The 22,795-nt window shown below is 31.5% G+C and overlaps 1 protein-coding gene across 3 annotated transcripts; it reads right to left on the reverse strand.

Moving 5' to 3' along the window:
• Window positions 1-1,674: 1,674 nt before the first annotated feature.
• LOC139483712 (uncharacterized) lies at window positions 1,675-20,085 on the reverse strand. 3 transcript variants are annotated; one of them, XM_071267632.1, is made up of 11 exons: window positions 19,605-20,075; window positions 19,207-19,314; window positions 17,347-17,454; window positions 14,879-14,986; window positions 13,826-13,933; window positions 11,019-11,126; window positions 9,648-9,755; window positions 8,842-8,924; window positions 6,505-6,631; window positions 5,174-5,340; window positions 1,675-3,730 (listed from the first exon to the last, which is right to left on the reverse strand). In XM_071267632.1, exons 1-11 carry the CDS (start codon window positions 20,005-20,007, stop codon window positions 3,647-3,649), a joined length of 1,512 nt encoding a protein of 503 aa, XP_071123733.1. In that variant the 5' UTR covers window positions 20,008-20,075; the 3' UTR covers window positions 1,675-3,646. The 3 variants fall into 3 exon arrangements, with proteins under 3 accessions (XP_071123733.1, XP_071123736.1, XP_071123734.1); XM_071267635.1 differs by lacking the exons at window positions 14,879-14,986; window positions 17,347-17,454 and having other exon boundaries at window positions 19,605-20,085; XM_071267633.1 differs by lacking the exons at window positions 13,826-13,933; window positions 14,879-14,986.
• Between the last annotated feature and the right edge of the window lie 2,710 nt (window positions 20,086-22,795).

Raw genomic sequence — 22,795 nt, forward strand, 5'->3', positions numbered from 1 at the left:
AATAAGCATTATAATTCATAGCTTAGAGTTTTGAAATTACAGTTTTTCAGGTATCGCTGAAACTGCTTTTTTAGTGATGTTGTTTTACTAATTATGAAGTTAACTATTAAAAAGTGTTAAAAAGCAGTTTGTAAAAAATACTATAATTTATGGACGGAACATTTACAAAATCATTTAATATGAATTTAAGTACCAAGGTTCTCAGTGATTGAAAAATGAATACATACACTATGCTTGACCAAGCCAAGCGGACAAACTGATATTCTATCATCCAAAGAATGATTAAATGGTTTTATCTGGATTATTTACCGTAAAAGTTAAGGTCTAGTGTGTTTTGATGTTTTTGATGAAGTATTGATTTTGTATAGTCTTAAAATCCAACTGATTTTTTTTATGTGAACAACACCGAAATGTCAACGCCCATTACACCTGTTCAATACGGCAGAAAATTATGACACTGATACTAATCTAAAATCATTAATCAAGGTTTTCTTAGTGCACGAAGTAAGTAAAACCAAATTAACTCCTTCTTTTACGGAAGTTTTTATTTGAATGTGGAATTCAACTGTAATTGATTATTACAACAATGTAGTTAATGATGTACATGTATATAGGCATTGATCCCATGAACATAAAAACTCCTACTTTTTATACAGTACTGTATCTAGATCATATACTAATTATAGATTCTTGTTAATAGTGTTATTGAGCGGAAACCAATTCTTTTTTTAATAAAAAAAACCTCGATCATATATTTCAGTCCGTCTCTAAAATCAATATGTACAGTACTGTAGCTTTTTAATTGAACATATACTGATTGTTGATTTCGACTGTAGGAGAACTCAAAAAGACATCCTTTGCTACCAATTTACGTATAGTTAACCTCAAAAAGAAATAATGAAAAGGTGTTGATTTTTATGTAGTGTCAACACCAGTTACACATTGTTTTTGGTTTATGTTTGATAAAAAAAGTAGATTTTATTTAAATGAAAAAGCAGTTATTGCATGTTGTAAATATATATGATAAAAAAGTTACAAAAAAATGGTAACATAGTATTGATATCACCACAGAATGCCTGATGTTGTTCAGCTTTTAAAGCTTTACTTTCAGATTGAAGATGTTATCAAAAGTTATGATGTACTAAAGAATAAATGTACATGTAAGTACTAAAAGCTGCAACTGTTTTTGTAATTCATTCAAAGTAAGATAGTCTTGATCACACTTTCAACAAGAAGCGCACCAAACAAAGGGTGATTCATAACTTTCTTTCCGTGTGAAGTGTTTTTCTCATAAAACAACATTAAATCTATAAAAAAAACTGTTCACCATTACATTTATAAATAATTAATCTACTTCTGGTTACTACGTTTCGTCCCCGAGGGTATCACCAGCTTAGTAGTCAACATTTCGGTGTTGACATGAATATCAATAATGTTGTCATTTTTATAAATTTCCTGTTTACAAAACTTTGAATTTTTCGAATAACTAAGGATTTTCTTATCCCAAGCATTTATTACCTTAGCCGTATTTGGCACAACTTTTTGGAATTTTGGATCCTCATTGCTTTTCAACTTTGTACTTATTTGCCTTTATAAATATTTTGATATGAGCGTCACTGACGAGTCTTATGTAAACGAAATGCGCGTCTGACGTACTAAATTATAATTCTGGTACCTTTGATAACTATTTATTCGAAGTTTATATTGAAATAACATAATAGATTTTTTCATACTGATTAAATCATTATTCTTTCTATTTTTCCTGAAAAAAAATATACATTGTTATTCATGTTTAGAAAATGTCTTTCTGGTAGCATATGCTAGCTGTGTTTACGCTAATTAAAAAAAGATTTTGTATACTTTTGCCTGAAATAAGGAGATAATTTGCTTATTCTAGTGACTTTTTTTTTTGTTGAACTAAGACTAAAATATCATTGAAGACCGACTCACACAATAAATAGACAGGGTGGTAACGAGAGCCAGATGTGGACAATGATAGAATATCGTAGATCATCTAAACGAGATTGATTCTCTCGCTTGAGCTGATACGGCAAAAATGAGAAAAGCAATCGAGATGAGTTGACAAATGATAATTATCGCTATTTTATCTATGACAACGTTGTTATTTTCATTGACAATGAGTACGTATGATAATTTTTCACATAACTCTACTGTGCTGAGAAAGTATATTACCAGTCAATTAGATGAAAAGAAAATTTCATAAAACAGCGATAATATTAATTACACAGAGAAGCCAAACCCGATATGATTTTTATTGACCCGATGAATTCCGTATTGGGACAATTAAACACTGTGTAACGAATTTATCCTGATTTTTAATATATTACATATTATTATATTCAAAATCAATTTTAGGACAATAGCAACCCAATATATTATAGATATTTAATCTTAAACTGTGAAAAATTTTAAATATTAGGACTATAAAGCAACTAAAATTTTATTATTTTTATTAGGTCAATGGTATAAGGGAGATAATTCCAATTGACGTAATACATAAGGGAGATAATTCCAATTGACATGATAAAAAATTGTACTGAAATTTATTAGGACAATATCAGCCAATCAAATTGCGAGAAGCTAATCTAAATCAGGATAATAATTATTTCAAAGATCTATTTTAAAGTACATACAATCTAAGACTTTATAATCTTGTTATAGTATTAAAACATTTGATTTTTCTACACTTTACACCATGATTCATCATTCCAAACTAAAAGACACATTGAGGTAGTGGATTTTGCTGTGTTTCATAAAAACAAATGGTCAGTAAAATCTCGTAAAGTTCACTCCCAAAAAATCTCTGAAACTGACATTCATCAAGATGTTTAAATTCTTCATTGACAACATATTTGTTACGTTTGAAGGACGAGTTTTTCAACAAACAATCGGCAATCCCATGGGAACAGATTAGGCCCTTTATCTTGCCGACTTGTTCTTTTATTCGTTTTTGGCTGATTTCATACAGTAACGTCTTAGGAAGAAAAAAAAGAAGTTAGTAGTATCCTTTCACTTTACTTTCCGCTATGTATATATGATGTTCTCTCACTAAATAATTGACTTTGTTGAATATTTTGTATTGGTTCAATTCACTTTTTCGTTTATTTGTTTTATTTAATGTGTATAGCGATGACATCTTACGTTGTATTCATTCGTTTAAGAATTTTGAAATTTTTTGATTGTGAAGTCTCTAACATGTGTGTCACGGTGATTTTTGTGGGCACTGGTTTATATCATATCAAGTTCATATATACAAATTTATTACGTACAAGGTCATTGTATATACATTCAATATCATGATTACATGGTTTCTAATATTTTATACTTTGTTCTCATGTCAACATCTCAACTGTTTACTGATTCTCATTTATATAATGCATAGCGAGAGAAAGATTATGTTGATTCTTCAATTTGAAAATAATCAATCAAGTTTAAAATAGATTTTTTTTTCAAGTTTATTCAAGTCAAGGTCACTTATAATTAAAGTATTCAGATGTTATAGAGTATGTTAGGGTCATTTAAAGTTGTAGTATTGCCATATTTACAATTTCCACTAAAAGCAATATAAAGGTGTTTATACTACACAAATCAAGACTCATTATATATTCTGTGTAATCGAGGAATATCAGCATCTTGATAGATGAACTTCAACGTTGTCTATAGCAATATCACCAGTGTGACTTGTTCCACGGACGGCTTCAAAATATATCTAAAACAAATAAATTATTGTTTAGACTTTGATGGAGATAATTTCCATTTAAATATCTCCTGTAAATGTTATGTTCTGAGAAATAACCATTATACCAAAAGATTATTTTTATCAAACCATTGTTTTTTCAAGAATCAACGCTTTTTGAATATGTTGCTGAAATTGACTCACCAAATTACATTCAATGGATTTCTTTTTTTATGCATAATTTCATTAAGTTGGAATTGGATAATTAACAGATTTCTGTTAACTAATCGCATTAATTTATTAACTTGCTTTAACTGTTGAAATATGGATATGCCTTCAATGGGAATTGAATCCCTCCTTGATATCTGTTATGAGTGACTGAAATCAACGCATCGACGAAACCGCACGGCTATTAATGTGTTGCAACTTAAACGTCTTTTTTTATTTTTATAAATTAATACACATTGGTTCAACAGACACACATTAATTGCCTTTATATATACAGAATTATAATCGTATAGTATAAGTTGGTAGTCGCGAGCCTAAGACCAATGAGCTATAGACTCAAGTAAGAATTAAAAACTTATCGGTATAGGTTCAAATTTCTGTTTTTCCTGTATTGTCCCTTTTTATAGTTTTTCCGCTTTTCTAATTATTTTATAAAAATCTTCTCCTATGAAAGTACTATGACAATTTAATCAAACATGGCCATACTCAACCATTGGAGTATCTGGCAATCAACATGGTCGACATGGCACATTAGTATGACTCCTTTTGACATTTTTGCTATGTAATGTCGGTTTTTACTACTTTTCAGCTTTCTTGCCTTTCGCAATGAGTTTGTACCTATGACTTGATAGTTACAGTTTGTACTAGTACAAATTTGTACCAGTCATATATATGTATATATATATGTATATTTAAAGTAGAAATTAAGACTTGTTCGTTATAGCACACAAAGAGCAGTTGTACATATTTTAGTTCATTGGTGTCATATATAGAGTATAGTTTACTTGTTGGATAACCTTTAAATAGAAATTTAAGATCGAGTATCAAACTGGTAATTGAGTTGCACATAATAGAAATTATCACTATAAATCTGTTTACACGTTACAAATCATCTCGATACTATAATAGATACATGGACAATTAGCAAAAACGATCAGCAACACCAGCTCTTCAAAGAAGTTAGATTTTACTGAAATTGATGATAGTCGCTGTATACTTTAGAGTGAATGCCCATTGAAGATTAGTTTATCTTTTTAGTAGTTTAAAAAATTACTAAAGAAAATAGGAAGAAACTGTTAACAAAATCATAATCAGCAATACAATGCAAGATAAACAAAATAAAAGAGATCTTTGTCATGAACAATAATGTTGTCTTGTATATTAACGAGTGTTCAAAGTTGAAGATACGTACATATTCCTAGGTGAACGTCACATGCTCTTTAGACCTTTTAATCAATATATTCAAACCTTAGAGCAATGGCAGCTGTTAGCTTGAAGAACAAGTTCGACAAGTTGCCATTGATTTCCTTGATTTCCAGTTTTCCTCCAAATTCGCCTGTTTCCTTGATAAACGTTTAAGGCACCAATTGTAGCACCATTCATATTATAATGAAACTTCAAACATCCAGGGGACTCTACAATTAGTACATAATCTGACTACGTTTTTTATCATATGTTTTCCAAGAAGCATCGATAAGTGATAGTTTTTCAGTAATGATAAGTGAAGTTCGTCAAGTAGACACGTACGATAAAAATCGAAAAAAGTAAATATTGATTTCGGACAATCTGAAAAAAGGCTATGTGAAAATCTAAATCACGGTATTTTGAGTACAAATAGATGACGTTCTTTCACTAAATAATTCTTTTTGACTATGTTGAACGCATCTATCCCATCGAACTAGAGATAAATGATACAACAGATACAGTTAAGTCGGCCTCATATCTTGACTTACATCTAGAAATTGACAATGAGGGTCGGTTGAAAACAAAACTTTACGACAAAAGAGATGATTTCAACTTTCAAAATGTGAACTTTCCATTTCTAAGTAGCAACATTCCACCAGCACCTGCATATGAGGTATATATCTCCCAATTGATACGATATTCCCGTGCTTGCATTTCCTATCATAATTTTCTCGATAGAGGGTTGTTGCTCACAAGGAAGCTATTAAACAAAGAGTTCCAAATGGTGAAGTTGAAATCATTCCTTCGTAAATTTCACGGACCCCATCACGCGTTTGTTGACTGCTATGGAATAACCGTTTCACAAATGATATCGGATATGTTCCTTACGTTGTAACAAAAATCCCCTTCCCTTTCATGTATGTGACCTACCGAATTAGACTATCTATCGGATTTATTATATCATAAGCAATACGACGGGTGCCACATGTGGAGCAGGATCTGCTTACCCATCCGGAGTACATGAGATTATCCATAGTTTTTTATGTGGTTCGTGTTGCGTATTCTTTAGTTTTCAATGTTGTGTTATGTGTTCTATTGTTTGTCTGTTTGTCTTCTTTCATTTTTAGCCAGGAGTTGTCAGTTTATTTTTAATTTTTCGAGTTTGACTGTCCTTCTGGTATTTTACGTCCCTCTTTTATCATTTTTTCAACCATTTTTTATTTTCTAATTTTAGGGCCAATATATCGACTGTGTATGTTGTTAATAAAGTACAACGTTAGATTTATTTTTGTTCCCCAACCCCGGAATACCGAATATTTTAAATACGAATTTCAAAAGGAAATTAAATGTGACGGTCATTAGTTTAAAAACTTACAAAAATGCAATGCTCTTACCAAATATGAAGCTTCGTGATACTAATCGTGCAATTGATCCTTCAGTTCCACTCGATGTCTCAAAATATAAGTATTTAACGCCTTTATAAGCTGCGAAAGGACCAGTATTAGTACTGCCTGTTTTACCCTGCAGGACAAACAAAACGCTCAAATTAGTTTCATCATTTGTATCCGATAATTATTAGTTTTTTTTATATAAATGCAACAACAAGACAAAATCGAATTAAACAAGAAGTAATTGTAACAGGATTGTCTCCCAAACAAAGCTCCCATAACTCGCCATTCCTATGGTCCCATATTCATTTTATTTGAATTTTTGTCCCATACAAGAATATATATGGTTTAGGGGTGGGGATCTTGACCATATACAAGTATTCAAACAGGAGGGGCTGGTGGTGACCCCAAGGGACTTTACCTAAATTTCATTTGATTTGTTTAATTGTCCTATACAAGAATATATATGGTTTAGGAGTGGGGATCTCAACCATTTAAAAGTTTTTTCAAACATAAGGGTTTGGAGCTGACCCCGATGGACTCTCCCTATGTGTCATTTGATGTGTTTTATTGTTTTATACAAGAATATATATGGTTTAGGGTGGGGATCTCGACCATTTACAAGTTATCAAACAAGAGGGGTGGGGTGAACCCCCAGGGACTTCCCCTGTATTTCCTTTCATTTGTTTTATTGTCACCCACAAGAATATATATGGTTAAGGGGTAGGGATCTGGACCGTTTACAAGATACTAGCACATTCTCAAATTGTACCGGGTGGGGTGACCCCCATGGACTTCCCTGTAATTTCATTTGATTTATCTTATTGTCCCATAAAAGAATAAATATGGTTTAGGGGTTGGAAATATTTTGGACCGTTTACAAGATAAAAGCATATTCTTAAATTGAAGGGGGTGGGGATATCCCCCCCCCCAGGGACTCACCCTATATTTCATGAGCATTGTTTTATTGTCCTATGTTCATTTCAGAAGACTGTGTGTGTCTAGCACTTACAGTTTTCAAGTTATATTAATTTGACAATTTTAGAAAAAAAATCCCATAGGGTTCTATAGTAAAACCCTCCCCTCTTTCTGCCCCCCCCCCCCCCCCAAATACCCCTAAACAGACCCCAATGCACAAACGAAAAATTGATGGCTCACTTAGATATATTAGTTTAACATTCTATGAAACCCCAAGTAATTCTGACAAGTGGTTTTGGAGAAACGCTGCGGACAAGTTCATTTTTAAATTTGCGCAAGAAAAAGAAGAAGAAGACGAAGACGAAGAAGAAGAAAAAGAAGAAGAAGAAGCGAGAAGAAGAAGAAGAAGAAGAAGAAGAAGAAGAAGAAGAAGAAGAAGAAGAAGAAGAAGAAGAAGAAGAAGAAGAAGAAGAAGAAGAAGTCTCCAAACTTTGTTTGGGAGACTTAAAAAAGGCAACACTAAGGTAGAAAGGGGGTCTTCCTTCATCTTTGAATTATAAGTACCAGCTGAAAACAATCGGTCTGGATCTTAAATAAAATTTTGAGAGTAATAGGTAATTCAAGTGTAAGAATTTTGAATTGAATTTAGAAAATGACATTTTTTATCATATTTTTGGTTGTATTTTACAAAAAAAAATTACTTCAAAAAATTTTACAAAATACATAATACGTTTATTTGATTAAACTTTTTCCACATTAGGGAAGGCAACTCAAATGTAGGGCCAGATAGTTCAGAAAAAGTTACTTTCACAATAGAATGTGTTAGGAATTTGCATATTTCTGTACATAGCAAGGAAACGAGTCCCGTGACCCCATTTTTTCTTTATCTAACCTGAAAACATAATATTAGAGCTATCTTCTCATATTTCATCTCAAATATAATCTATGGTAATTTTTTTTTGTGGCAGAAAATTGGGTTTTCCATGCATAATCTATACAAAACCTCTAAATTTGGCGCAACATATTGCGTAAAAATGGGCCAAGCCCATCTAACTTAACACATAACACCAAGATAATGTATCCATTTACTTTTGGCCAGTCAATGACAATGACCTTAAGGAAGGTGTAAAAATAGTTGTCATAATTTATCACTGATTGCAAAATTTTGAGTGCTTCAATATGGTCTTTTTCTCAAGATCTGGATCCGAAAAAATGCACAGATGACTTTCATGTAAAACGCTTTCAAGAGTATTTATGCATAATCAATAATATTTAAGCAAAGCTTCAATTTTGATATTTGTATATATTTTAGACACAAAAATAATGCCTAATTTAAATCACTGTTTCTACATTTACAACCACTTTCATTACCATTAGTCTACATATGTTTTGGCGCTTTTGGAATTTGGAAGATAAATATATTACCGAATGTACTGTCCAATTAGAATCGTCATTCTGGTCTTGAATAAACATGGAATCAAAGCTGTTTTCAAAGTCGGCTACATAAACTAGAAACATAGAATAATGGTCATTTGCATATATTCATATCACTTCATTGCAAACATATAAAACTGAATAAAACAGTAAAACTCATCAAATATACTAAAGAGACAGACAATAGGACGTTGAAAAAAGGGGCAAATTATTTAAAGCTGCATTTTTATAATGAAAATTATTGGTCCAGAATATTTTCAAGTCTTATATCGGCGTTTAGCGTATTAGCCTTTAAAGACACGTATGAAACATATGTCATAAATTGCCAAATCGCACAAGATCATGCTTTTTTCAGACTTCATTTGACGTATTTACTCTTGATAAGTTTCCTCATGTCGGGCTCTGACTTTTTTGTATACTTTCTGTTCTTATTTGTTTAATAATTACTTCAATTGTTTTTATAAGTTTTCACCTTATGACTGTTGCTGTAAAATAGGTACCGTTAATGTTATTTGACAGGGAACAAACAGCTAAACTAGATGGTTAGATCTTAACCCCACCTTTTTTATATATCAACCCTTGAAAAAATTAAGCGCATTAAACCAAAAGGTAAAACCTAGTAGAGGAAAATCTCTTAACTTTCAAATAGTGATTAGATAGGTAGCTCTTTTCCATGTTTTACTTTCCTTTCTTAATTGAAACTTGGAATGCAAACCTGATAGACAACATTCATGCATACATGTGTATACATATGTTGGTTTTTGGGTGTTTCTTTTAATCTATCATCATAAACTTACTTTCACAATGGACACCGGTAAATCCAACTTTGCATGTACAGTTTGGCTGCAATTTATCAAGTAAACACGTCCCGCCATTGTGACAGCTATAGCTAACGCATGGAGTACCTGATTCAAAAACCAAATGTTATAATAAAAGAATTTGAAAACATACAAAAACACTTGAAGATCTTATAGTGCTTTTTAAATGTAATAATTACTAATTTAGTTCTTATAACAACTGCGAATTCAAATGATTGGTTAATATGAATTTAATAATTGTTTGAAAATGTGTATCCGTTATTACAAAATCAAAGTTAAAGTTATGATTATATAAATTTTAAAAGTCTAAAATATGGTTATTCTATGCATCTTATATGTTTGCCAAGAGAAACAAACAGGACTGACACAGCTGTCAAATATGTGAAGGATGAGCCAATGTCTGCAGTCCTGTTTCTACCACGTTCATATATTTTGCAAGATTTTCTTGCTACTATTAAATGAAAATATTAACATGTAAATGACAGTTACTGTTAAAATATGCCATCTTAACAACGCCATCATGAATTATACATGGAATAGATACTGTTACAGAAATTGGAACAAAAATAATAAACTCAACCCGTTATCCTGTACCTCTTCCGAAAAAAACCGAAGAAACAAAGCCAAACAACAACGTACATCATGTAAATAAAACATGGTACATGTTTATAACATTTGGTGTTTCTCTAGTTATACATGAACATGTAAATCCACCTTATCTAAATCGAAAACGAAATTAAAACTTGTCTATAGTTTATATAATCATGTAATAGTATCAATGAACAAGTATAAAATCAGACGTATGCTCGAAAACACTAAAAGAGTAAATAATTGAAACAACGAACATTGTACATGTTGTATTAATAAATTTCAAAAATATGTTAAAGATCTCTTATACACACTTGAATAATTGTCCTTATTCTGATAGAATTTGACTGCGTAGGGGATGGAATATTTTTAGAATCGATAGTCTTGAACTCGGTTCAGATGCCTGTGAGTACTCGACTCCTCGGATAATATCGATTAGATATGTAGAGTTTCTTTGTTATTGTTTAGTGTAACCAAACATATGCCTTTCTTATAATCCTGGTACCTTTGATAACTATTCTTAAGCACTAATGTACTATCGAATTAGAAAATTCTAATACGACACTATTTCTCTACCCCAGACAACCGTTATGTTTAACATTGTATCTACAACTGTTATATTTTTAATGAAATAATGTCCCTCTATGAATAGCGTTTGGTAATTTTGCCTTTGTTAGTTGCTGCCTTAATGGCGTGTATCGCATCTCAATTTATATAATATTTCATATAAATAGTACGTAAAATGAGAGTATTATTTCTTACTTTCGCATTGCAATCCTGTAAATCCGTTTTTACAAGCACAAGAAAATCCTGAACCTTTCACCGAACAAGTCCCACCGTGTTCACATGGTGATCTTGAACATGGTGTTGCTAGAAAAGAAAAATATACAATATATAAGTAGTGTTAAACTAATATTTTTGTGATTAAATAAAGAATGATTATAAAAAAAAACAGTTGATGTAATAAAGTCTCACAGAATAGTCATTCAGTTCAGCGGATCATGCTTGTTGTTTAACTGAGTAAAGCATTCATTAGTGAAAGATTGTAAAAAGGTCATGGTGGTATTGCATTCCTTTAAGATGACTTTACATCAATAAATTGTTATTTTTGTTGTGAATTTTTTTATCTAGTTTTAAAACAAGGTTTCGTCCACCTCCGGGTGCAGACATTTCTCGCTGCATTGAAGACCTATTGGTGTCCTTCGGCTGTAATCTGTCCTTTGATCGGGTTGAAGTCTCTTTGACATATTCCATTCTCAATTTTATTAATATTGATGAATTTAAACATTAAACTCGAATTCAAATATATATGACAATGTTTATGCATTTGATAACCCCAGAATTGAACCCAGGGTCTATCTTTCTGTCTATAGTTTGTGAACACTTTGTGAGGGAATTCGATGTTTACGCAGTTCGCACTTTATTACAAATCACAAAACCAAATATTTTGCAGTAATTTAAGGTATGATTTACTTTAAATCCACATAAAGAAATATATGAATACAGGAATTGTTTTTGAAATTACAGCAAAACTTTTGCTTGACAAATCTTCGTTCGTTATAGCAAAAAACTAACTAAGAATATCTTGTCATTTTCTCCTAACCCAGCTTATCAATTGTTATTGAATTTGGCAACACTTTAAGGAATTTTTGTCCTCAATGCTCTCCAACTTAGTACTTTATTTGGCCTCTTTAACATTTTTTTTATTCGAACGTCACTGATGAGTCTTTTGTAGACGAAACGGGCGTCTGGCGTATATATGAAATTTTAATCCTGGTATCTATGATAAGTTTATTTACACAATTTTATTGAATCAAGTGATTACTAGTTTTATTTCAAACGCGATTATCTCATACAATTCCAATGTATTGTTTCAATTAGAAAGTGAACGAATGTGAACAGTAACTTAAATTACCTTCAAAGTGAACACTAAACGTATCCATATCAATTTATAACAATACATTTAAAATTGTATTAGATAAGAAATGCAATTTCTTATATGTTAACCTATTTTCCACAATAAGAGTAGATAAATAATTTTATATAGCTTATTCCGCAGAAAAAATGAGAAAGTATACAAATCATTTCTATTCCATTAAAAATGTAATTTTTTTCGGTAAGAAATGCAGAATACATTTTATGCACAGCTACGCTCGGAAGAATAATGATTTATTTCAACAATAAAAGTACATGTTGTCTGTCTCATTATAATGTTTTAATAACAACTGTCCCAAACCCTGAAGTCAGTAAACATAGTGAAAATAAGACCGACCTGCCAATTTTGGGAATTTCAAATTTAATACCATCGTTTATAGGTCAATTTGGTCCACCCCAAAACATCTTTTTGACACTTTAATCAGAATAACTTGTCAAGAATCTCTCTTTTCCATCATCCGTTATCGTATGCACAAATGTTTAATCCACGTTTCGAAAATAGAGATCGTATTTTATATTTGAATATGTCCGGAAGAAAATTTGAGATAATGCGATTGCTAAATTTTTATAAGCCAGACAGCTTGTGCACACATAAAAGATATATAAATAGCGTGAAATTAAATTAAACTTTTTTAATTAGCCTATTTCTTTTACCTGTACTAATTTAGGCAAAAAAAATAAAACATTTCTTAAGAAAACACCATACACAATTACAGTTACTAGGTGACTTTAATTTTAAATTGTTTTTGCTCCATATCAATTAATGTTAAATATATATCATATGGTTTCTCTTTACTGGCTATTTGTATATATGAAGAACTGACATGTTTCGACGTACAGCAAATACAAATAAACTGAAGTTGGTACATGAACAGTTTATTTTTATGTTAATTTTTATTATTTCTTTTTTATCTTAAATTGTTTTTTCACTGCATTATGACTTTTTCCATGAATGTTACACATGTATATGTACTAGTCAACAAAAGAAACGATACACACGTTTGAACTCTTATTCATTATAAAATATAAAGAATATGAAAAACTATTAAATGTTCCAATAAAAAAAATTCATTTACAAAGCAAATACATATGATTAAAAGAATCTGACCAAATTGGAAAGTTAGAAAATACCGAGTTTTTAAACCAAGGGGTCAAATTTATTTTGCGGAAAATGATAAAAAAAAAAGTCGGCACTCAATTTCGATGGTGGGACGCAAGTATTCAAATATCTGCAAAGGCATTCAAAATTTTAAGCCAACTATATTTAAGTTTTCGATTTTAAGTTCTAATATCGATTTTAGTTTTAATGAACGGTGACTTTTATGTAATTTCTTTGAAAAAGTTACTTCAATAACAATTTGTCTTTGCTGCATATCAATTGATGAGTTTATAATTAATTTTTCTATTAACATTTACGGGCTATTTATTAAACGAGAACTGGCGTGTTCCGACGAACAGCGAATGGAAATAAAATGCAGTTGGTACTTGAGAAATTTATTTCTATGGGATTACTTTTGACTTTTTTTCATCTTCTTTATTACTTTTTTAATGAACATTTAACATGCATATATATGCATACAAAATTTTGTGTTCGATTAAACCTTTTAAACAGTTTTCTATACTCTTAAACTAACTTGTACAATGGTCACCAGTAAATCCATCTGTGCACGCACATTTTGGCTTAAATTGATCAATAAAACACGTCCCACCGTTGTTACAGCTATAACCGACACATGGAGTATCTGTAACGAAAACAATATGCTATTTTAAAAAATGCGAAAACATACAAGAACATTCGAAAATCGTATATGTCCCTTTACATAATCGTCCCTCAATTTTCGTGTTGTTATGTTGCTGTCTGCAAGACGTATATTTTACAAGATTATTCATTCTAGTTTACCTGATTGCTCCTTGTTTTTCTGACTGCACAGTATTTTTCGTGTCATGAAATATATACGACTTTGAGTAATATCAAACCATTTTGATTAAATGAAATTTAAAATAAATCCAGCATTTAGTACTTTCTCCGGAAACGTAGACCATAAAACAAAGATGAACAACAACGAATAACATTTATACAAAACTAGGTAATCTAAGAAAAAGTAAAAAAATTCTGAAATCCCTGAAAAATTCAAAAAGAAAAGTCCGTAACGGAAATTCCCTACCGGAGAAAGTCTAAAAATAGTAAAATAGATGCATGATTGTACACACTAAAACTGTAGATAAATTCGAAACTGTCAGTCTGAAGCAAGTATATTCGATATTTTTTAATTAAAATTATTTATAAAAGGTTTCTTCAAATCCTACACGAAGCATTGGTCAGGAATAGTTGTCCTATTTCTGACCGAATGTGGCTGCAAGAGGAATATCGATTATATTTGGAATCAATGGTCAAGTATCCGGTTCAAATACCTGACTAAATATCAAATAATGGAAGTAAAATGACGATAATATTTCTACACTTCAGTCAACCATTAGGTTGGACATTAGTATATACACCTTCTGTTTGTTCTTTCTAAAGACGTTAATTTAGTGATTGTCTATAAATATCATTTTTTTTTATTTTTAATTTTTGTTCAAATGACGTTTTTCGCATCTCTATTTATCCATATGCAATTCTAGTAAAAATAATGATTATATATTAATGTTTATAAATAAGTACGTACATTGATGGTAATATTTCTTACTTTTGCATTGTGACCCTGCAAATCTGTTTAAACATGCACAAGAAAAACCCGAACCGATCACTGAGCAAGTCCCACCGTGATCACATGGTGAACTTGAACATGGTGTTGCTAAAACAGAAAAATATAGAATATCTAAGAAATGTAGAACAAATCAAAGCATTTTTGTGAGATGAAATCAACAATAAATCTAGCATTAAGTTCCTCTTCCGAAAAAAATAGACCAAGAAACAAAGATTATAAAAACAACAAATATCATATATACAGAATTTGGGTATCTAAGGAAGAATGTAAAATATAAAAAAAAGTAGATCCTTAACACTTAAAGTGTAAATAAATTCTAAAATAAAAGCATGAAGCAAGGAATACTGATTTTTTTAAACGTTTATAAAACGTTTCTGCATACCCTTCACAAAGCATTGGAATAATTGTCGTATGTGTTTAAAACGCATCGAACATTTAGGTAAAACATCTTGTGAAATCAATTGACGAATCACTGGACTAATGCCGGCGTCACACAGTGGCGTATAGACCAGTGTGCACCAAACGTACAGAGAAAATTGACAAAGTTGGTATACATTAGTTGCACGCCAAAGAAACGCTAAACAATCGCTAAACGCGCGATGCATACGTTTGAAGTACGTCCAAATACAAATTATACGCTTGGAAAACGCTTAAACTCGTGAAAATTTTTATACCGGCGTCACACATCAGCGTATAGCTCCGACGTACGCCGGGCGCGGTAAAAAATCATGTACGCTGCCCATACGCTAGTAATTTTGGATGCATTTGACAGGTTCTGTCAATCATATCTGTATCGTGTGCACAACGAGCTTTAAGCGTGTATTGGGCGTACGAGAAGCGTTCCTTAGCACATATCGGGCGTTCAATTAACGTATCTTGGCGTATACCTGGCGTGTGTCTAACGTAGATTGAATGCACGATACGTATGAAAAAAACCTATTGAACGTATTTGAGACGCGTCCCGGTCGTATCTTGGACGCTCTATTATGGGTTGTTTGTTACAAACACACCCGCATACGTCTCAGATCAAGTCGAACGATCTTGAAGCGTATACAACGTGCCCGACACGTGTCTCAAACTTATCTGTAGCGTCTTCAACGAGCGTGTAGCGTTTTCAACCGCGTGTAACGTTTGTATTACGTGCGTGTAGCGTACAGGTTTACGCTAGACATACGCTTTAGCTGGATGAATTTTTTTATGCTGCATAAAAATTTCGTCGAGTTGTAGCGTTCATCAAGCGTATATCTTTGTATAGCGACGTACTTCAAACTTATGAAACGTGCTTTAAACGATTGCTTAGCGTTGTTCTGGCGTGCAACTAACATATACCGACTTATTCAATTTTCTCTGTACGTTTGGTGCACGCCAGTCTATACGCCGATGTGTGACGCCGGCATTATGCAGAATAATTTTTTTCATCCAGCTCAAGCGTGTGTCTAGCGTATACATGTACGCTACGCGCACGTTATACATACCATAGAAGCGCGTTTAACGCGCTACAGGTAAGTTTGAGACACGTTTAAGGCACGTTGTATACGCTTAAAGATCATTCGACTCAAACGTATGCGGGTGTGTTTGTAACAAATTCCCATAATAGAACGTCCAAGGTACGATCGGGACGCGTCTCAAATACGTTCAAGAAACATTTTTTCTTCGAAGCGTGAATTTCATCTACGTTACACAAACGCCAGGCATACGCCAACATACGTTTCTTGAACGCCTGATAAACGCTTAGGTACGCTTTTCGTACGCTAAATACACGCTTAAAACTCGTTGTAGACACGTTACAGATATGATTGACAGGTTGAATGCATCCAAAATTACTAGCGTATTGGCAGCGTACATGATTTTTTTTAACACGACCAGGCGTACGTCGAAGCCATATGCTGATGTGTGACGCCGGTATAAATTTCAAGGAAAATATAAATTTAGTATCTTCTGGCGGAACCATAGTTACCCAGTGAATCAATTCATTAAAGGATTGACTCTTTATCTTGCCGAAAATTCAAAAAGAGACGTTAGGAGGCGGGATATTTTTGACTGCCATTCCCTTAAAATTAAGATAAAAGTTTGAATATGCTCTATGAAATGACAAAAAATCGTTTGCAGTTTATTTGTTTTAGTGAATGGTAACTTTTATGTATTTTTTTTACAAGTGACTTCAATTACAATTTGTCCTTGCTGCATATTAATTAAAGTTGTTTATAATCAATTATTTTATTGATCTTTACTGGCTATTTATTTAATGGAGAACTGGCGTGTTCTAACGAACAGCAAATGAAGTTGGTACATGATACATTTATTTCCATGGTAATTTTTTGTCATCTTGTTTTGTCTCTTTAGTATCATTTTTTCAATGAGCATTTCGCATATATATATAGCATGTGAATACAAATTTTGTGTTCGATTGCATATATGATATAGACTTCAATATTTCTTAAACTTACTTGTACAATGGTCACCAGTAAATCCATTTTTGCACGCACATTTTGGCTGAAATTGATCAATAAAACACGTCCCATCGTTGTAACAGCTGTATCTGTCGCATGGAGTATCTGATAGAAAAATATTATACTGTTTTAAAAGAAGGTGATAACATAAACAACTAGAGGCTCTTAAGAGCCTGTGTCGCTAACCTTGGTATATGTGCATATTAAACAAAGGACACAGATGGATTCATGACAAAATTGTGTTTTAGTGTTGGTAAAGTGTTTGTAGATCTCACTTTAACCATATTGTCTTTTTCTGGAACTTTTTTATTTATTATTCTTGCATCTTGCATATTTAACGTTTCGCAGCGTCTATTATCGATTTCAAGGCAATTATAGTTGAAAATGTTTTTTTTTGCTGAAAGGACATTTCACGGACATTGATTCCAAAAGAGATTTTCTTGTTGTTTTCAATTTTGAGATTTCACGTACAAACTGCTGTTTTTACACAATGCATCTTTTCTGCCAAGTTTCAAAACATTTTTTCTTGTGGTTTTACATAGAGAATATTTTTTAAATAAGGGACATAGTAAGACGACGTTCGAAAAGCCATCATGGTAGTTGAAAATACAAAAGCAACTGCGTACCAGCATGAGCAGTGTCAAATTGGAATACAAAAATGATGATAACGAACAACTGTCCATTTTCACCAATTAAAACCAAGCCGGAGAAGACGAATGTAAACAGTATATTGTGTAATGTCCAATATTTTGGTAATTATTCTTAGCCTGGTTTAGTTTACAATGTAGTAAATCAAACGAAATCAAAAAAAAAAAATCTTTATACAATAAGAAGATGATAATGATTATCAAAATAAAGTAGTATACAGCACGCCAAGGTTGATTCAATCAGGGAAGTAAAAAAACCTATTGAAACTTTAGATGTTATCAATCAATGAAACGAATGGAAAGCATCTGTCTTATTCCTGACGTGTAACTGGCAATTTCCCGGAAATAAGATATGGTGGGTTGAAACCGGGTTTTATGTTTAATTAGCTAAATTTTTCACTTTTTTGGCAAAATGACACAACTATCCACGGAAGACCAAAGTGCACAAATGTTAGTAGAAGCTTATGTGAATTAAATTCCATTACATTAATGTAGTTTTAAGCAACTAATATAGGCCACCTTACAACATTCAGCAATGGACAAAATGCATGCCGTGCCGTCAGCTCTTACAGGACCCACTTGACAAAGTACGAAACAATTAAAAAAACTAAATATCAAATGTATTACAAAACAATGAAGACATATATCATGACAGACAACAACCAACATCCCACACTGAAGTGCTAGTTCATGCCTTAAAACATATACTCACGGTTATTGAAAGATTGTTCAAAACCAATAGCAATAAATAAAAGTATCCAATTGTACATATCAAACAACTTTAGTATAGAAACATACAAAACTTTTTTATCTTTCAAAAAGCTATTTGTCTTAACTGAATGCAATACAAATATCGTTGGCAATTTAATTATCGAATAGTGTTTGATACCCAAACACAAGTAGCGTCAAATTATGGTAAAACTTCCTCATGTTTACAGATTTAGTCATTGATAAAACAATAACAATACAACTAGGAGTCCAAAAAATATGTTACTTTTAATTTAATTTGTATTACAGACTATATACTATCAACTATATGATAATCATTTAAAAAAAATCATATAACGAATTGATAATTTATTTTTAAAAAACTGTTTTTTGCGCTTTTGACAAATTAAATTATTGAAATGTCTTATCAAAATTTACATTATTCAAATATTACAAACTTTAAAATTAAAAATGAAAACTGAATTAAAAAATAAACTTGTACCTTCACATTTCAATCCATAAAACCCATCATGGCATTTGCAGATTGCTTTATCTCCGGAAACAGAACAATTCCCATTATGAAGACACTGTACATATGCACATGGAGATGCTATAAATAAAGTTGAAAAATGTATGCATTTTTTTTTAGAAAAAACAAATAGTAATTAATAAACAATGTTTTCGATGGCTCTAACACTACATACACAAAAAATAGCCAACAGGAACCATGAACACAAAACATGTTATCATTTCCGTTTGCATTACAGTTTAACCATATTCTGTTATGTAAGAATGATAACGTAGTGTTAATAGGAACAAACATCATAGAGTCATAGATTCCAATTCATTAACTAAGGGTTGACCAAATAATTCGTTTTGCTTAAAAATCAAATTTCTTACCCTTGTTTGATAGCATCAACCCCAATACTACACCAAGAGCTAACAGTAAGACGACACATACAACTGCAGATACTGCACATGCGGTTCTCCATATGCTTCTTACTACTTTTGCATCTGCCAGTTCTTGTTTTGTAGGTAATTGTAAGTCGATATTTTTTGTGTTTTCGTGTTTGTTGTTCCCTAATGTTTCCTTGCTGCGTGAATGTGTAGCTGTATTCGTACCACGTTCATTCCAGTCTGTATATTTGTTTTCATTCTTTTTTTCGTCTGGCGGTTTATTAGCATATTCAGCAATTTCCTCATAATCTGCTTGATCATCATCTTCATCCTCAACAACAGCTACGTTTCGGTCAAATATTTCATTTTCATAAGGTCGAGAGCCCTTTTTATAATTAACAGCCATTCGATTGGAATGTTATTATGAACAAAACTTTCTTCGGAAAATATTAGATGACTTGTTTTGTAAGGATCTCTTTTATATAGAATTAAACATTTCCGTGTTTACTTTCGTTCGATTGAAATTTGATTACTGAGTCGGAAGCCTATGTTCATGTGAAACTACACTATATCTGTACTTAGAAAACATTGATAAATATCTTCAGGTTTTATGTGTTGGTGTATGGGCTGTTTCCTAAACTATTATAGCTGAATAAACGGAAACCCGCGTGAAACTGATGATCTGCTGATTGTAGATACATGTACCTGTTTATACAAAAACAGAAGATAATTGAACTTTAATTAACACATTGACATAACTATCAAACATAATCCTCGAAAAGGTAGATTATTTTTAAAAACGAAATGTGCAAATAAAAAAGACTATACGGGGATATAACTTACTTGAAGCAGTGTTACATCATTAACGACATTTATCAAAAAGAAGAATAATAAATGCACCAATGAACAACCGTCATATATAATTCAATCTTAATCACATTAATACAATTGCAATTTCGCCTAAGAATATTCCAAAAATTAATATATATGTAGTTATCTTATCTTTCAGATAATATTGTTATATTTATATAAACATTATATATATAATATGATGTACATTTGTAAAATGCTATTCTTTTTATAACTGTGTAAAAATAAGTAGATGTGTTAATATGATTGTCAACAGCGATCAAATTATGTGTATCTATGTAATTATTTGTATCCATCCAAAATTCCGTGTGGATAAAACAATATACGATATAGTTTTAATTAGACCCGACATAATAATATAAAAATAATTTAACAAGAATTTCTAAATAATCACTGCTAGCATTGTGGAATGGGTTAATAATTAGTTGCAAAATGTCTAGCTGTGAATTAGTATATTGGAAAGCAGGAAGCTCACTATATTTACAAATAATGTTTTTCAGTACGGGTATTCGAATTAGGTCTAGGGCTTAACAACACAGCAAAAAGTTTGTTAGTGTTTCTTCAGTCTAGTCACATAATTTACAGGTTAAATCAACGTTGTTTTTATTTTAAGCTGCTCTTTTTGTCTGTAGAATAAATGTTCTAGTTACAAGTTTTACTCAAATTGGATTTCTGCTGATATCTCTTTGATAAGCACTATTCGATATTTCTTTCATTAACACTATTTGGTATCTCTTTGGTTTGCACTATTCAATAACTTTTTGATAAGCACTATTCGTTATGTCCAAGGGGATGAATTTTTACCAATATTATATGAAGATGTCGAATTGTATTTCATGCTGGAAAAATACAATATTTCTTTTTTAATTCTTGTTGTCAAATATTTATGTTCTGCTGATGTAGTCGTTTTCTTCCATTTTTATTTTGCCAGTTCATTATAAAGTACTGATTATTGGTTTTATAAATCATATTTGATACATGTATCTTTTTCATATCTATAAACCAGCTATAATAATTGCTTTTGGTTTGTGAATTGTTTTTTTTAACTGCTTTTACGCTTTTTTTCTAAGTAGCTGCAAAACTCCTTTTGATTTGGGTCACTATGTAAAAGCTAAATGTCAAAACTACCTTATTAATAACTGATATCGATGAAAATGTTTGTTTACAACAATTCGAAACACGTGTTATCATTACCTTTCGGTTGAAAAGCCAAAAATGATGAATTGAATGCTTTACTTGGAATGTATTTGTGGTATGTTTAATCGGGAACGGCATTAACATTTTCGTTTGCGGCTTCAAAATCAAAAAAAAAGAATAAGACGATAAGTTTTTCAAAATGTATTTATCAATGACAAATTTATTCGCTGGTATATTTAAAATATGTGTAGGAGTGTAGGGTATTTGCTTGAGACAAGAATGAAAATGTAAAACCTATTGGTGTTCAAGTTAAAATAAATGTTTTCGACTAGTCATAATAATACAGCCCGTAACAGAGAAGTGATCGAATTGATGTTTCTTTACCGTCAAAATTAGCTACGTTATCGACAAACTTAATTGAGTACATTCCCCTTTGAACTTTAAAAATCTAAACAGTTTGGCACTTTGAGTTTGTCTCATCTAATTATTTATAATTAAACTTATCTTTACCGTATATGAATGTGTACACAATTTAACGGTATAAATTGTATTTATTTTATGTATTATTATTAAATGACATGTTCCTCTTTCTTTTCTTTCTTTTACTCGATCTAAAATATTTTGAAAACCTAATGTACAGTACCATACAGAAAGCCTACTATTTTTGTATATTCTTCATAAAATAATTGCATCATTATACGGCAACGAGAACATAGGACTACGATAGGACATCTTTGTTAAGATTATCTTAGAATAGCTTCGATGTACAGTCTGGGACATATCATAAGACTGTCCTATAATTTGTCCTAAGACATATCTTAGGACAAATCTTAGGACACTTTCGATGACACGGCCCCAGGCTTATAGGATCTTATAACTTGGTACATCTTATATACTTGATTTTAACAGTAGCAGAAGATTGAAATACAGAAGTGACTATTTTGTCGAGGCTCATATGGGTGTTGATATATGCGTTTGGTTTATAATTTCTTAAAAAATCGTTTCATTTCTACTTTAATGATTTGATTTTGTTTCACATACATTGTAGGTTCTACTACGCCATCCCCTTGACCACTATGATATAAGATACTTTCAAGTATGTTATATTTGAAGTGTAACTGAACAGTCGTGAGAGCAGACAGTCATCATTATCACTGAACTAGTATATATTTGTTTAGGGGCCAGCT

Source organism: Mytilus edulis, chromosome 1 (genome assembly GCF_963676685.1).
Source record: "Mytilus edulis chromosome 1, xbMytEdul2.2, whole genome shotgun sequence".
NCBI lineage: Eukaryota > Metazoa > Mollusca > Bivalvia > Mytilida > Mytilidae > Mytilus > Mytilus edulis.

Excerpts from the sequence above, each read along its gene's own strand:
- LOC139483712 (XM_071267632.1), bottom strand. The coding sequence starts at position 20,007 with ATGGCTGTTAATTATAAAAAGGGCTCTCGACCTTATGAAAATGAAATA. Across the intron at positions 19,315-19,604 it reads GTTGATGCTATCAAACAAGG|CATCTCCATGTGCATATGTA; the intron begins GTAAGAAATTTG and ends CTTTATTTATAG. Across the intron at positions 17,455-19,206 it reads TTATGGATTGAAATGTGAAG|ATACTCCATGCGACAGATAC; the intron begins GTACAAGTTTAT and ends TTTTTCTATCAG.